The following is a 15,000-nucleotide window of genomic DNA, read 5'->3' on the forward strand; positions in this document are numbered from 1 at the left end:
CTGCTTTAATTTCTGCCATTTGGAGCGGCATGAATGCGTGATGTCCCAGCTGATTGAAGATGTTTTATAATTCGATTATAATTAAGTTTGTCTCGCAACAGTGGTTTTTTTTTTCATCTTTTCATCATAAGGCTTCTTCATGGCTGGAAGAGCCATTGAGACTGCAAACACCCCTCATGTAATGCGTGTTACGCCGGGCTAACAAAATTAAAACGCTTCAGAACATCCAGCTCCCAAGTGCTTCGACTTTGGATGCGAACTCTACAATTAGAGAATCCATGCAAAGTTCTACTGACAACCCTTTCATTCGCGAACAATTTCTAATTGGTTCACAAACACAGGCTTCTTCATATGGACAAAAACGACCCTTCTGCTGTCACAAACTTAATTATATTCTAGTATTTCACACGAGAAATGTCTAAGAAACCAAACAAGACATCCTTTCTTATGCCCATCCCCCCGGGGCCAGTGGCTACATTTTCAGTTCTGATGTGTTCTTTTGGGTAACTGCAGGTGGCTGCTCGCACGGAGAGCGGGGTGAGGAGGCGCACGCACGCCATGTCACGCTCGGCCAGCAAGCGCAAGAGCCGCTTCTCCTCCCTCTGGGGCCTGGACGCCACGTCCAAGAAGAAGACCAAAGCACACCCCAGCATCAACCAGGTCTGCTGCTGCTGCTCAATGGGCATCTTGATATATTCACATTTATTTCCCAAAGCACACCCCAGCATCAACCAGGTCTGCTGCTGCTGCTCATGCTCAATGGGCATCTTGTCTGGGACAGCTTTGATTTCCATATGGTCATGCAAGAAATCTGGCCACAGTTAAGCCAGAGGTGTTTCAGTAAACATTTCAGTACGTTTTCCCTGTCGTGACTTTGACATATTCACATTTATTTCCCAGTTATGCGTTGTTGGCCCATTAAGATTTCACTCAGAGGCTGTGATTTACTAAAACCTCTAACAGGTCACACAAGACATTTTCACAATCCAAAAAATAACTTGCATGATGGGACAATTCATGTAAAAAACCAAGAATATGTCTTGTGCTCTGCCACAAGTTGAGATGTTCTTCTTTATTTTGACGTAACTGGTGCGGGCCTGAGTTGCCCACAGACTGTGTGGAGGGAAGCTCAGATATTTCTGCAGGCCGCTGTATATTTATCTCTCTTCCCTTTGGCAGGTGTTTGCGGATGGAGACGAGCCAGCCAAGAAGCCTCTGGACGGCATGTTTGAGGACGCAGTGCAGGAGGCCGCGGTAAGTGGGAGGCGATCAATCACCCTGCTTCGCCCGTAAAACAGTCATCCAGGCATCCATCACCGGAGCAGGGCAGAGCCGGCTCCAGCAGCAGAAATAGCTGCTCTGAACAAGGGGCAGACACCCGAGCTCTGGATGAATGGAACTGGGGTTTTGTTGGCATCCAGGAAGTGGTTTTCCCCTAAAAGTGATCCAAATCTGGCCCTGATCTGGTGTGGCTCTGGTTCCCTCCGTGCCAGACCAGAGACAGATCTATTTCAGACTTAACTGCTGTTGTGGTTAGCTTAGTGATGAGGATAGATTGAATGGACCACATAGGCGCGTCGCCATTTTGGAATAGTTATTGTTCTCAGTTGTAACATGCATGACAAATCATCATGAATAACTTCACCACCGTGCAGCCTCTTGATTAGAAAAGGGAGAGAAATATTCTTGTAACATGAAACCCAAGAAAAAGGCTACAGAAATCCCACCGCTGTGTCCCATTGCCCCATAGGCTACCCAGAGGCTGGCTATAAATGTCATGGCATTTATTGGGCATATTTTGCAAATTATAGTTTCCTTTGTGGCAATAAAATGTCAGAGAGTTAAAAAAAAGAGCCATATACGCCGGTTGAGTTTCCCAACCCATTAAATAGACCATAAGGCATAAGGTAGTTTCAGGATTGGCCATTCAGGAATTTGAAAGCACTAAAGGTATAGATACTAGATCATAATCTAAAGAGTGCATTACACATTAATTTACACATTATTCTATCATGAAATATAAAAGTCAGAACTAAAGACATGATGAAATAGACTGAAGTCTAATCTGATGAATCTCTTTTCTCTCATCTCTTTTTACCCCGCAGAAGGATGACGAGGCTCCCGTGAAGAGCCTTCCCCGGCACAACACGGAGCATGACATCTGGGCTTCGGACCACCTCACGCCCTCCTGGGTCTGCCTGCCAAATGACCAGCCGGTGTTAGCCATCATCCAGCCGGGCGAATCCGCACTGGATGCCCTCGAGTCCATCTGCAAGGTAATACGACCAGCAAGCTGAAGCCAGCTACCAGAACTGCCCGAACGTTATAGCAGGCTGTTTAAACACGGTTTGCTTTAAGCTAACATGAAATGGAAATTAAAAGCTGACTACTTGCTGTAAGCAAGGGAAGAGTTTAAAAGTTTCACATTAGGCTACTTTGAGGATCAGAGAACTTTAAAATGCATGCTTCCCCCCTCTTAATCTTAGAAATTGACATATGATATGCCGCTATGACTATGATTGCATGTTTTTGAAATGTTGTAATTCTTAATTCATATCCTACTGGTTCGATGGAAGTTCGGATGATAAAACTCCTAGAACTTTCCCACTACATCTCTTTCTCTCATCACCACAGGCCCACCAGCTGGATGCCACCAAGCATTATCTGCGTCTGAAGTTTTTAATCGAGAACCAAGTGCAGTTCTACATCCCCAAGCCCGAGGAGGACGTGTACGACCTGGTAAGTGGACGGCCGTGTTATTTGGGAAAACCGACCGGACTGAGCTCTCAGATGCTTCCCTTCCCCCCTGCCGAGCTCCTTAACCCAATTTTTAACTGTCAGCTTTGAGCTGCGAGCGGCGTTTTCACACGCCCAGAGCTCTCTCCTCTTTATTCTGGGCTAACGAGCGTCTTGCCAACACGTTTGGTCGCTTACATCACTTACATCTCTTAAGAGCGAAGGCGCAAGTCTCGTTCTGAAGACACGTTTTAACCTCCGGTGCTGTGACTAAGCAGTCTTTCAGTCTGCTTTACGAGCCATTTACACGGCCTATTAACTGATCTGTGAGCTGACTGTTAACCAGTTTTTTTTTTTTTTTAAAAACCCAGTTAGTTCCATATGGTCTCTTTAGGGCTCATCTTGTGCTGTTTTAATTAGTAAAATAAAGCAGACTGTGGTAGTTCAACTGGAGCTATTTGCCGTTTATTGCTTTATAGCTTTAATGCTTGCTCCAGTAGCTCAGGCTTCTCCTTGCTGCGTTGCAGACTGCGGACCCAAAACATTCTGTTCTTTCTGGCTCAGAGACTCTGTTTATCTAAGCAGTTTGCATGTTTTAAATGCAAAGAAATCAAAGGCTTGGTTCAGACTGTCAGAAGCCCCCTCACTAGAATATAAATTAGTCTTACTTTCTGGTTGCAGCGTGAATGAATTAGCATTGAATGCTTTCCTATATCTATCCACAGCTCTACAAAGAGATTGAGCTTTGCTCTAAAATCAAGAAGGTTGTGCAGTTTGACCGTGATGAGTCCTGCATGATTGGCTATGGTGAGATCCACATTAATATATGACTTTGTATTTCTATTTCACTACATTCCTTTTGATTATCATAAAACATCAAATTCAAATATTTATATATTATGCAAGTATTCACAGTATATGTGTATAAATATCATGCGTTTGGTCTCCTCAATGAAGAATATAGTACAATTTCTAATAATGATAATACTCTTTTTTTCACTGCTCCTGTCTTCCCTTATCATTCTCTCTATCCCTCCATTTCCTCAACCCCAATTACTAACCTCTGCCCCCTATACTTTTTTCACATTTCACTTCCATATATCTCTCTCTCTCTCTTTCTCCCTCTCTGTCTCTCTCTCTCTCCAGGTTTCTCGATTTCTGTGGTGGAGGAGGATGGCGTACAGCAGCTCTATATCACTGATGTGAGGGCGGGAGGATTAGCATTCGCCAAAGGTTTATTACCTCTCCCTTCTGTCTAATTAGCCTCCTTTGAATGAACACTCACTCTTTTCTCTCTCTCTCTCTATCTCTCTCTCTCTCTCTCTCTCTCTCATCCTCTTCATTCCCCTCTCTGTGTGGACAAGCGTATGCAGTATAAGGCCTTTACTTCATTCTTCATTAGCCTTTTACAGTCTCCCTCCCTCCATCTCTCTCTCTCTCTCTCTCTCTCCCTCTCTCTCTCTCTCTCTTTCTCTCTATTTCCCTCTTCTATCTGTTGTATCTAATTGTAAAGCGCAGCAGTAGTCACTACCAGGCTCTCTATCTATTAGGCGGCAACCCCCCCCCCCCCCCCCCCCCTGTTAGCCGTGCGGCTGCCTGCTGCCTGCTCGCCCGCCCGCCTTCCCGGCTCCGTGTTACGCAACAGCTGAGCCGAGTTGAGCCGAGCGGAGCTCCGCGCCCCTGCAGCGCCTTCCCGGAGTCTGGAATTAGAAAGGCGCAGTGACTAATGCTGAACTGTGGAGGCTGGAGCCGCGGAAGGAGAGACAAAGAGAAACAGAGAGAGGGAGGGAGAGAGGGAGAGAGAGAGGGGCTGAGGAGAGAGGGAGACACCTCAGGAGAAGCCAGTGTTCCGCCATCCAGGCAGCGTGTGATGCTGTGATGATGCTGGAGTGGCCCGGCGAGTGGTCTGCTTTAACGGTCTAATGCCACTGATGCGGCTGTGCAGGCCGGCCATTTGCTGGGCTGGGCCTAGCGCTGTCGGACGCGCTCTCCCGATGCGCTCGTCGTGCATGCAAGGCGAGCCGTCGGCTTTGCCGCTATCTGTCTGTCTCATATCGGCAGAGCTTCCAAATCCGCAAATTTGATGTGCGCCGACGCTTGGCAGTACGGTTGGCCGCCAAGCAAGAAGGATGCCATCATCAGCATGCTTGACATTTCACAGAGGTGCTCGAAGAAATGGGTCAGTCCCATCTGTCAAAGGGACACAGGGTGGACGAAGGTGCCCATGGGCATTGGCGCATACGACCTATATGTTACTATACAGTGGATGTGACAGAGCTGCCTGTGTGGGTTCTGCTTTGATGTGAGTGGTAGCGTGGCAGAAGGCAGGCTACTTCAGTGGCATGTGTGTGTGTGTGTGTGGGGGGGGGGGATGGGGGGTTCAGTGCAAGGTTACGTTCCTGGTGATGCTTTTGCTTTGGTGTCTGACGGCGTTCTAATTGGGTTAGAATTGATGCACAGACCTCTCTGCCATTCTGACTGATGAGAAAGATTTGACGATCGCCCCCCGAAGCGAAGGGGGAATAGTGGGTTTGATGAAAGATTAATAAGAAAAAGAGAGATAGGGAGAAAGAGAGAGGCCAAGAAAGAGGAAGAACAAAAAGAGAGAAATTAATCAGCTGCTATTCCATTTCCAGTCAAGCACTGCCGGCTTCCCTTCCTCTCCTGTCACTCCTCTGACACATTTCACCTCCATTTGACCTTCAAAATGCCTTCATTTGCTTTGCAAATGTACACATAACCTGCTGTCCTGTTTTAATGGTTTACAATTGACATAGCAACTAGTCGAGTATAGTTTCACCATGCATTGAAAAGGTTAGTGTAACTGTAAGAGTTTAATGTTGCACCTAAGCTGCAAAGCAGTGTTATATTGATTTCCATATCAGTAAGTGTTATTTCTTAGGACGGGACTGGTTTATCGCAGTCACAACATCACAGAGGTCGCAGAGGTGGTTTTATTGAGGGCTGTGCTAGCAGGTTGTGACAACTCACAAAGTGCACACTTTGCATTATTACCACATTTTATTTAGACCTTGAAAGGAAACTAAAGGTATGCCTTCGAGTAAGTGTTTTTTTTTTCTTGTCAGTTCTGCATCTCTTTATAGGGCTGTTTGTCCTCAAAAACTGTGGCGTAAAACGACTCATACACTCATTGTGAAATCCAATTTCAAGACTGTTCTGGTCTGTTGAAACATAACTACTTGCTGAAAGAGTGTTTATTTATAAATAATGCTTGTTAGACTATGCTTGCTATGCTTTGTGCTGCGTATGACCTTGACCTATGACGGGTCTTCATATATATTTTCCCCTGGTCCTCTGCTGCTGCAGGTCTGAACGCGGGAGATGAGATCCTGCAGCTGAACGGGAAGCCCTCTAGCAGCCTGACCTTCGCCGACATGAAGGTGGCCTTCTCGCAGGCCTCACTGGCCCTGACTGTCAGCGCTCTGCCACCCGTGGAGCGCCGGCAGCTCTGCTACCTGCCGCCACGCCGCTCGGACGCCGCCGACGAGCTCTGCACCGACATCTTCTCCCAGAGCCAGGGTGAGTGGGCTGCCATGGGGAGAGAGAGAGAGAGAGGGGGCTGGTCTAAGGGGTGCATAGAAAAAAAGGCTGCTCACTGAGACTGTGTGACACCACACAAAAAGGTTACTTTACTGGCTAACAGTGTTAGAAGTGATGAGGATGCCTACTGATTAGGATTTCTCATGAAGAAGGGAGAAGAGCTTCTCATGGTGTGGATAAAGATGAGAATATCGTATGGTGATAAATTGTGATGCCAATATGTGGAATAAATTGTTTGGGGCTGGTATCTGAGGACCCTTTCTGAGAGCTGCCACTGTCGTCACAGTGAGTCTGTGTGGGATCTCTCTCTTTAACATCTAAATCTACAGATCCCTACATTTGACACAGCATGTCATATTGGTTGATTATCATAATAACCATCAATTTTGTGGTTGGAAGACAGATGTAAATCTGAGCGAAAGCTCTCCCACTTGACAAGCTCTGCCCAGACATCCTGTAGCCATTTAGATTATATTCTAAATTATAGGTTTAAGAGAGTGTTTGTTATCTGCCATCTCTGCTGAATTGAGTTGTATATGCCTTCCAAAACATTTTATATCACTCCTACATCAGTAAATTGACCCCTTGTTTTAATATTGGGTAAATTGATTTATATGTTAAAAGCAGCTTGGAACACTGTTGCAGAGTTGAGTTGATAGCCCTGGTTTACGGGGTCTTCTGGGCTATTTGAAGAGGGATTTAAAAAATCATGGCTCAATATTTTCTCACTCGTTTCTTTTTGTTCTCCTCTCACAGAGGAAATCCTTGACGATGGAGTCGGCCTTATTCTGGAGACCTCCGGAGACAGCCTGGATGACGACTCCGAGATCTTCAGCGAATCCGACGACTTTGGAAAGGTACGGAATTCCAAGGCACATTTGCCTTGACAAAAGAAAAAGAGAATATAAAACCACACATGCCACGAAATTGTATTGCCTGGGACTACCCACAGCGGTGTTTGGAATGAACGAATCCGAGTCCCAAGCTTGGACTGATTCCAGGTCGCGGGTTTCTCTCAGGGTCTTGGGTGCCACCAGCGCCGCCTCACCCCGCCTTCCCTTCGCCACTCTCTGCTCTGCCCACCCGGTACTGCGCCATCTGCCAGGCGCATGTTGGCAATTGGCACCGCCGAGTGGAGCGTCTCATGTTTACACTCTCTCTTTCCGGGCATCTCGGAGCACAGTGCACATCGCTCGCTCCGTCTCATCTCCTGAGACTGAGACGCTCAGCAGACTCAGGCGTTGGCAGGTGCCTGAGACCAAGGGCACATGTTGCGAAAGCGACTCTTTGAAATCTTCGCCGTGCATCTGTCTCTGTGTGCTGAATATGGAAACCGAGGAAGGGGAAGAAGAGAGCAGGGTAATTACCGAGTTTGAAGCTGTCAGCAGAAATAGTGAACACTTGCCCCCCCTTTTGATTAAGCCCGTCTGCTAATTGGTTGATAATGCGTGGCAATTAAGATCGTTTGGGAGATGGGAGATGTGCTCTGACCCCAACGGACACTAAAGCAACATTCAGAACCACCCAGAGACGACTAATGAAATATGTACAGCATCTGCATTGAAAAGAGTCTAGCAATTGTGTTTTGGTTTTTTCTTCAGTAAATGCATTCTATTAAATCCACACTTGAGGTGTGAGGTTTCAACAGATCATAAAACATCACACAGAAAGCCAAATGTGTGGAAAAGCTTAGGCAAATTTAAATATCTAAAGAAAAATAGACTCTAATACATGTACGTCTGAACTGAAGTTGCGATTGAGAACCACAGGGTTTAGAGATAGTAAGATGGCATATTTGGTGGTTTGCAGATAATATGGGGGATGACAGATCTCTCCTCTCCGTCTATGACAAGGCCCTTGGAGGACCAATGTGCGAGCTGTAACGAGATTACAGCTGGCGAAGGCCGGATGGATCTGTCTCATGAATGCTCGTAGAAAGCCTCCCAGCCACTGGCAGTCCGTCAACCCCGGGTCTGGGGGCCCGACGTTGGGCAGACGGGACCTTCCTGGGGTGAGGTGGGGTGGGTAGGGGTTGGAGGGGGGATAGGAGAGGAATGATTACTAGCATACACTACGCCCTCGCTTTCATCCACAGACCTGCTGTCTCTGCCTTTTGTGTCAGGTTGTGTCAGAGACATGGAGAGCAGCCAGAGTCTCGTGTAGAATTCCCAATCAGGCCTGGGGTGGGAGGCTTGCCCCAGCTCCGTAGCGCCCTACACGCATTAAATAAAAGCACAGCTAAGGTGGAGGAGAGATAAGACTGAATTTGGCTTTGTTACAGGACAAGACAAAAATATTTCACCCTCAGCTGTGTACTGCTCCATTTTAAGAAGCCGAAGTGTTTGCGACATGTTTATTTTGGAAATGTGTTGTTTTGTCACCGCTGTAGGCTCTTGGAGAGAGATCGTTTTACAGGCTTAGCAAACATGACAGCTACTCCATGTGCTGCCTGAGACAGTTTTTTGGACACCAGGCTTTAGATGACCCCCTGTTCAAAACTTCAGAAAAGGTGCCGTGTTACAAGCCAACATGTAGTCTTTTGACAGAAACACATCAACCCCTGCTTAGGGGTTTTGGGCCAGACCTGGCCTGGATCTGTCTCATGAATGCTCGTAGAAAGCCCTCGCTGAACACCAAAGGCTGGTGCCGTTGCTGGAGATTATGGTTGTCAGAGATTTCCTCATTCCATTGTCTCCATGTGCACCTATGCACTGACAGGAGTTAAGCCGGCGACGTGTAGTTTTCCTGAAAAGTTGCTGACTAGAGTCAGGTGTTCCAGCACGGATCAGGGCCAGAGGGGAGCCAGAGCTGAGCCACTGTCGGGCGGCTCGGTGGATTGTGTAAGAAGTGAGTAATGCACATGTTGGACCAGACAAATGCACTAATAAACTGGTGAGTGAGAAGTCAGTGAAGAGCTTATTACGCCTTCAAAGCTGTCCTGTCAGCTCTCTCCCCCTGTGTGTGTGTGTGTATATGTGTGTGTGTGTGTGTGTGTGTGTGTGTGTGTGTGTGTGTGTGTGTGTGTGTGTGTGTGTGTGTGTGTGTGTGTGTGTGTGTGTGTGTGTGCGTGTGTGTGTGTGTGTGCGGTTATGGCTTTTTTAGGAAGGCTGTAATCCCTGAATGCCATCATGCCAGAAAAAATGCTGCAAGTCAAAATGGGTCTACTGGTGATGGGAAGTACTCATTTGTTTTTTTGTTTTGACATACTGTGTGTGTGTGTGTGTGTGTGTGTGTGTGTGTGTGTGTGTGCGCATGTGTGTGTGTGTCCTCTCAACTTATCCATGTAAATGTGACCTCAACTTGTGGAATCAGAATAAGATTTAGAGCACTCTTTGAATGCCTTTGTGGCTGGCTTGGGAATATTTGCTATCTTTGCAGAAAGAACTATTGAAAAGGAATATTAGACTTACATCAGAACTTGTGAGAAAACAGGAAAAGGCTTGTCAGCAGGATTTAATCTAGCCTTAGCAGCTAAATTTAGTTAGTGTAAGTCTGTGTTTTCATTGAATGGGGAAACGACAGCGCGGTGAATCTCACTTGGTCAGTTGCTGGGATCCCTCTGCAAGTGCTCCTCCTATGCACACCATGCATACTTCACACAGTGTGCTTAGTATCCAAACCACGCATGACCCTTACAACCTCGCTGTCAAGGGCACTTAGTGGCATGAATCCTCACTGTAGAAGGCTTGGATGCTGGACAGAACCCAGGCAGTCTGGAGGACGCATTCCTCCAGCTCAAAGCGGTCAACTCAAAGCTTACGGCCTCACTCCCACAGTCGGAGGCTTCCCGTCCGGCAGACGCCGGTCTGAATCCCCTCACACACACACACACACACACACACTCCAGATGAGCCCACGTTTGCGCGGTATTGAGCAGTAGCACGGAAGGAGATTTTGACAGCATGAGCAACCTGCTCGGGAAAGCTCGCCTGAAGCATGTGATCACACTTCAAATGCCCTGGGAAGGGTTTGTGGGAGACAACGGGCTGTGAGGTTGGGTAAGGGGGGAGTGTTTTGGAGAGCAGCATAAAAAGCAGGAAGCGGTGGCTTTGCGTCCAATGCGCTGCCCAGCTGTTGTTTATGCCAGTCTCATGTCCCAAGTTCTCTGTTTTGAGGTTATTGCTTTTTTTCTTGGCATGGGCTTACAGCGCACTCTGCAGACCCACTTCACTCCACTCCATCTCCACAAGCCCTCCCCACCACACCTCTACTGCAGCCTCTCACACTTCTTCTCTTCCCTCCCTCTCTCTCTCCTCTTCCCTCTCTCTCTCTCTTCTCTCCCCTCCCTCTTGCTCCTTCTCTCTCCTCTTCTCTTCCCTCCCTCTCTCTCTCCTCTTCCCTCTCTCTCTCTCTTCTCTCCCCTCCCTCTTGCTCCTTCTCTCTCCTCTTCTCTTCCCTCCCTCTCTCTCTCCTCTTCCCTCTCTCTCTCTCTTCTCTCCCCTCCCTCTTGCTCCTTCTCTCTCCTCTTCTCTTCCCTCCCTCTCTCTCCTCTTCCCTCTCTCTCTCTTCTCTCCCCTCCCTCTTGCTCCTTCTCTCTCCTCTTCTCTTCCCTCCCTCTCTCTCTCCTCTCCCCTCTCTCTCTTCTCTCCCCTCCCTCTCGCTTTCTCTCTCTCCTCTTCTCTTCCCTCCCTCTCTCTCTTTGCTCCTCTTCCCTCTTTCTTTCTTTCTTTTCCTCCTCCTCCCTCTTCCTCTCTCACCTCTCTCCTCCAAAGGCTGCATTGATATTCCACTGCAGAGTGCCTCACCCCGGCCACTGGCACACAGCAGCAGCACTGGAGAGTTGAGGGGAGGGGAAAGAGGAAAGCAGAGACTCCATCCCTGCTCCCCCCCCCCCCCTCTCTCTCTCTATTTCTCTTGTACTATGCTCTTTCCTCTCCCTCCTTCCGCACCCTGTTTCCCTCTGCTTTCGCTCTCTTCCACTTTCATCATCCCTTGCCTCCTCATCCCTTTTGTGTGTTTGTGGTCCCTGCCTGTCATTATCTCCTTCTCTTTCTCTCTCCATCCCTCTCCCTCTCTCCGTCACTCTCTCTCTCTCTCTCTCTCTCTCTCATGCCTTGTTTACAGTCGCTGCTGGACTGTGTGCCACCCCCACGCTCTGTTCTCGGGACCTAGCCACCCCTCAGCCAGTGAGAGGAGAGAGGGAGAGAGGGAGGGAAGGAGAGAGGCAGCAAGGGAGGGAGAGAGCGATAGCGATAGCTTCTCAGCCCATCTGAAGACGAAGGAGGGGAGTTGGATGGTTTGGAAGTGGTTGTGGGCGAAGAGAGAGAGAGAGAGAGAGAGAGAGAGAGAGAGAGAGATAGAGACAGAGTGGAAGAGAAAGAGAGAGAAACCGAGAGGCTTAGCCACTTCTGCTGGCTGCTGTACCTTGTCACGACTGCTGGCTGCTTGATTTCCTTTTTTTGTTTTCCTTTTGCTTTCCTTCCTCCGTGACACAAAGTGGAGACGGCAGCTTCTCTTTATTTATTTTTCTCTATCTCTCATTCTCTCTCTCTCTCTCTCTCTCACGCCGCCACATCAATCTCTGCTGATTCTTCTTCCTCTTTATCTTTTGAATCCTGTCCTATTCTTCCTTTTCTGTCTTCCTCTACTCTCTCTCACTCTCTCCCTCACTCTCTTTCACACACACACACACACACACACACACACGCACACGCACACGCACACTCTTTAGTCTTCTTCCGTCCGTACGTACCTGTAGTTAGTCAGCCATGTCCGTCCTGAAGAGAAGCAGGCACAGCAAGCGCTCATCTGAGTCCATCTATGACATGCTGCACTTGGTGAGCGCTCTCTCTCTCTCTCTCTCTCTCTGTCTTTCTCTCTCTCTCTCTCTCTCTCTCTGTTTCTTACTGTCCCTCCTTTTCTCGCGTGCTGAACTGTTTAGCCTTGAATCTCGTTTCGCTTTGTTTTTGTTGTCTCTGTCAGTGGTCCAAGTTGTACTGCTTTAGTGTGTGTTTTTGTGTTTGTGATGCTAGATGTGTGTGTGTGTGTTTATGTTTATGTTTGTGTTTGTGATGCTAGGCTACAGTAAGGCATAGCACTACTTGCAGCACACTGGTCAGCGAACCTTATCTGTCAGTCATGTGTTTGTTACACCATCAGGTCAACTGAGATCAATGTCTCTGCAAATATATAGTCTGCTGCAAACAGAAGCATGGAATCACTCTCGCCTCACATATTCTGCCAGGAATTCAGTGTGTGAGGTGTGATACAGTGTTACAAAATGTCTGTGTTTCATGTTTGTGCACGCGCATATATGCATGCAGATGCATATATATTTGTATGTAGATGTGTGTGCAAGTGCTTGCCTGAGTGTCTCTGCGTGTGTGAGTATTTCAATTTATTTGTTTGTGTGTGTGTGTATGTGTGTGTGTGTGTGTGTGTGTGTTTGTGTATGTTTGTGTGTGTGCAAGCAACAGACTCATGAATCTATATTCATTCTTTATGCTTTGGGCGATTGATTGTGTAACTGGTGGAAATCAAGTGTCCCCCGCTCCTCCCCTAGGCGCTGGCATATCAGTCTTATCACCGTCTTCCAAATCGGATCTTTGTTTTTGTCACTGTGTGCGGCTGATGTCCACAGAGAGCAACAATGTTTTCAATGCATTCAGTGTCCTTGTTAGGAACGTTTCAGATAAACCATTCTCTACAGTGCTGACTGTCAGCTACTTTGACAAGTTGCACTGCATTCTGCAGCATTATTACTGGTGTCAACAAAAATCTATTCTTTTCACTTCCTGTAAAACTCTTCATGGATGTTTTTTTTCATAATGAAGAACAAGGCCTTGGACGAACAACATGTTGTTTGAACCCGAGATGAATGCAAACGGGAAGGTGCCCGTTAGTGTATTGTTCATTACTTAGTCGAAAAAGTCGGGGCTAAAGGCTTTTTCACTTTTAATGTGATGAAGTGGGCTGGCAGCCATTCAAGCGGTTTCAGGCTTTTTCTTCTTCCTTCGTTGTTATCACTGCAGCTGCTGCCTGTGTTTTTGTAGAGTGAAATTGGGCATTTCAATCTGACTCCTCGGCTAAGAAAGAAAAACAGACAGGCAGGCAGGCAGGCTAGCTCTGTGATCTATTTATAGGCTGTTTGTGTAGGATGGATACTGTTACCTTGATCTGAGTCCGTCTTTATGTGATCCCTTCTTTTTCCCTCTCTCTCTCCCTCGCTTTCTCGCTCTCCCTCTTCCCTAAGACTTTGTCTCTGACTTTGCTCAGGGCGTTAGAGAAAGCAGTGACGAAGGACAGAGCGAGAGCAAAGAGATGGCTGCTTCTCGCTTTGATTTTGAAGTTTCTGTGGGGAAGGATTGCTGGAGAAATGTGACTTTTTTTTATCATCTTTTTGAAGACTGCTGAATCCACTGATTGGACACACTTGGTGTTTGTCATATATTCAGTAAGGTGATTCCGGTATGGTGGTTTGCTAAATAAACCAGTCAATCATGACAGTTTTAAAAACTAGCATTTTCGCTGTTAGCATATTGCCTCATTTAACACATTTTAACACATTTAATAGTGTTCACGTCATATGCACAATCTGATATTTCTCCTCCTTGTTTACTGAACTGCAGGATACATCAGAACTTAGTCATTGTTTACTACCTTTTAATGTTGTGGGACATGAGTCTGACTACTGAAGTCTTTAACTGTTTCTAACTGCAGGGGGGCAAAGTCTGAGCTTCCCAAAGAACTGGAAAGCATCTTTCAGGAACTGGCCCACAGCCTGTTTCCGGGTGAACCATCACAACACCAGGCAAAGTTGGCTTCAAAGCAAACCCCCTACCCACCACCACCACCTCCTCACCTCCCCACACCCCTCTGGTCAGGCAGTATACTGTTCTGACAGCTGATGCTCAGAAATCAGCCACAGATCTATCCATTGCTTCCGCTCTGTTTCCAAGGCAACCCATTGGTATGGACAGGTACTCATGTTTTGATTTGGAACTGGGCGAGAAGAAGGACGGACAGATCAATATACCTCCCAGCTGACAGAGTTGAGTAAAACACACGGCAGTGGAAGAAGGGAGGGAGGGAGGGAGGAAAGGAGATAACGAGACTGACAAGAGAGAGCAAAAGAGAGGGAGAGAGAGAGCGAGAAAGAGAGAGAGAGAGTGAGTGATTTGTCAGAAGCTCAGAATAGAAGAAATGAGTGCAAATGGTTTTGGCTGAGAACTCCCTCAGAGCGCTCCCCGTCCCGATGCCAGAGGAGCTCTGTCATTAGCAGCTTGGCTTATTAATCCTCATCAAGCAGACGCAGAGGAGAGTGAGAACAGAACAGAACAGAACAGAGGAGAGCGAGGGAGCGGGTGTTGGGTGCCGCGATACAGTAAGTCACCTCCAGTTTTTTCGCTGACAGGGAGGTCCGACTCCTCTGAGCAGATGCCACTGTCCTAATTAATCTCACTCCTCTTCTCTTGTTTCTGCGCCTCTCTTCTCTCTCCTCTCCTCTTGTCGCATCTGCTGGCATGAAAGAGTGATGACGAACTCGCACCGACAACTCTTTCTCTCTCTCGTTCTCTCTCCCCATCTCTCTGTTACCTTCTATCCCGTCATCTTCCTTGCTTTCATGCTTTCTCTCCTGATCTCTCTCCCTCATCTTTGTCTCTCTCCCTTCATCATTTGCAGAGCACGGAGCAGGTCGCCGCCTTCTGCCGCAGTCTCCATGACATGAACCCATCCGAATGTGCCACCTCCTCCTCGCCCAGC

General features: G+C 47.5%; 1 protein-coding gene across 1 annotated transcript in view; it reads left to right on the plus strand.

Moving 5' to 3' along the window:
- LOC121683679 (T-lymphoma invasion and metastasis-inducing protein 1-like) overlaps positions 1–15,000 on the plus strand; it is a 53,966-nt gene that overhangs the window by 28,956 nt on the left and 10,010 nt on the right. Inside the window, 9 exon segments of the mRNA XM_042063415.1 lie at positions 514–660; positions 1,180–1,254; positions 2,106–2,276; positions 2,635–2,739; positions 3,462–3,543; positions 3,883–3,969; positions 6,064–6,276; positions 7,054–7,154; positions 14,920–15,000. The exon segment at positions 14,920–15,000 is cut by the window's right edge and continues 117 nt beyond it. Coding sequence (XP_041919349.1) covers positions 514–660; positions 1,180–1,254; positions 2,106–2,276; positions 2,635–2,739; positions 3,462–3,543; positions 3,883–3,969; positions 6,064–6,276; positions 7,054–7,154; positions 14,920–15,000 — 1,062 coding nt within the window.

The sequence above is a fragment of the Alosa sapidissima genome, chromosome 15, assembly GCF_018492685.1.
Source record: "Alosa sapidissima isolate fAloSap1 chromosome 15, fAloSap1.pri, whole genome shotgun sequence".
In the NCBI taxonomy this organism is placed as follows: Eukaryota; Metazoa; Chordata; class Actinopteri; order Clupeiformes; family Clupeidae; genus Alosa; species Alosa sapidissima.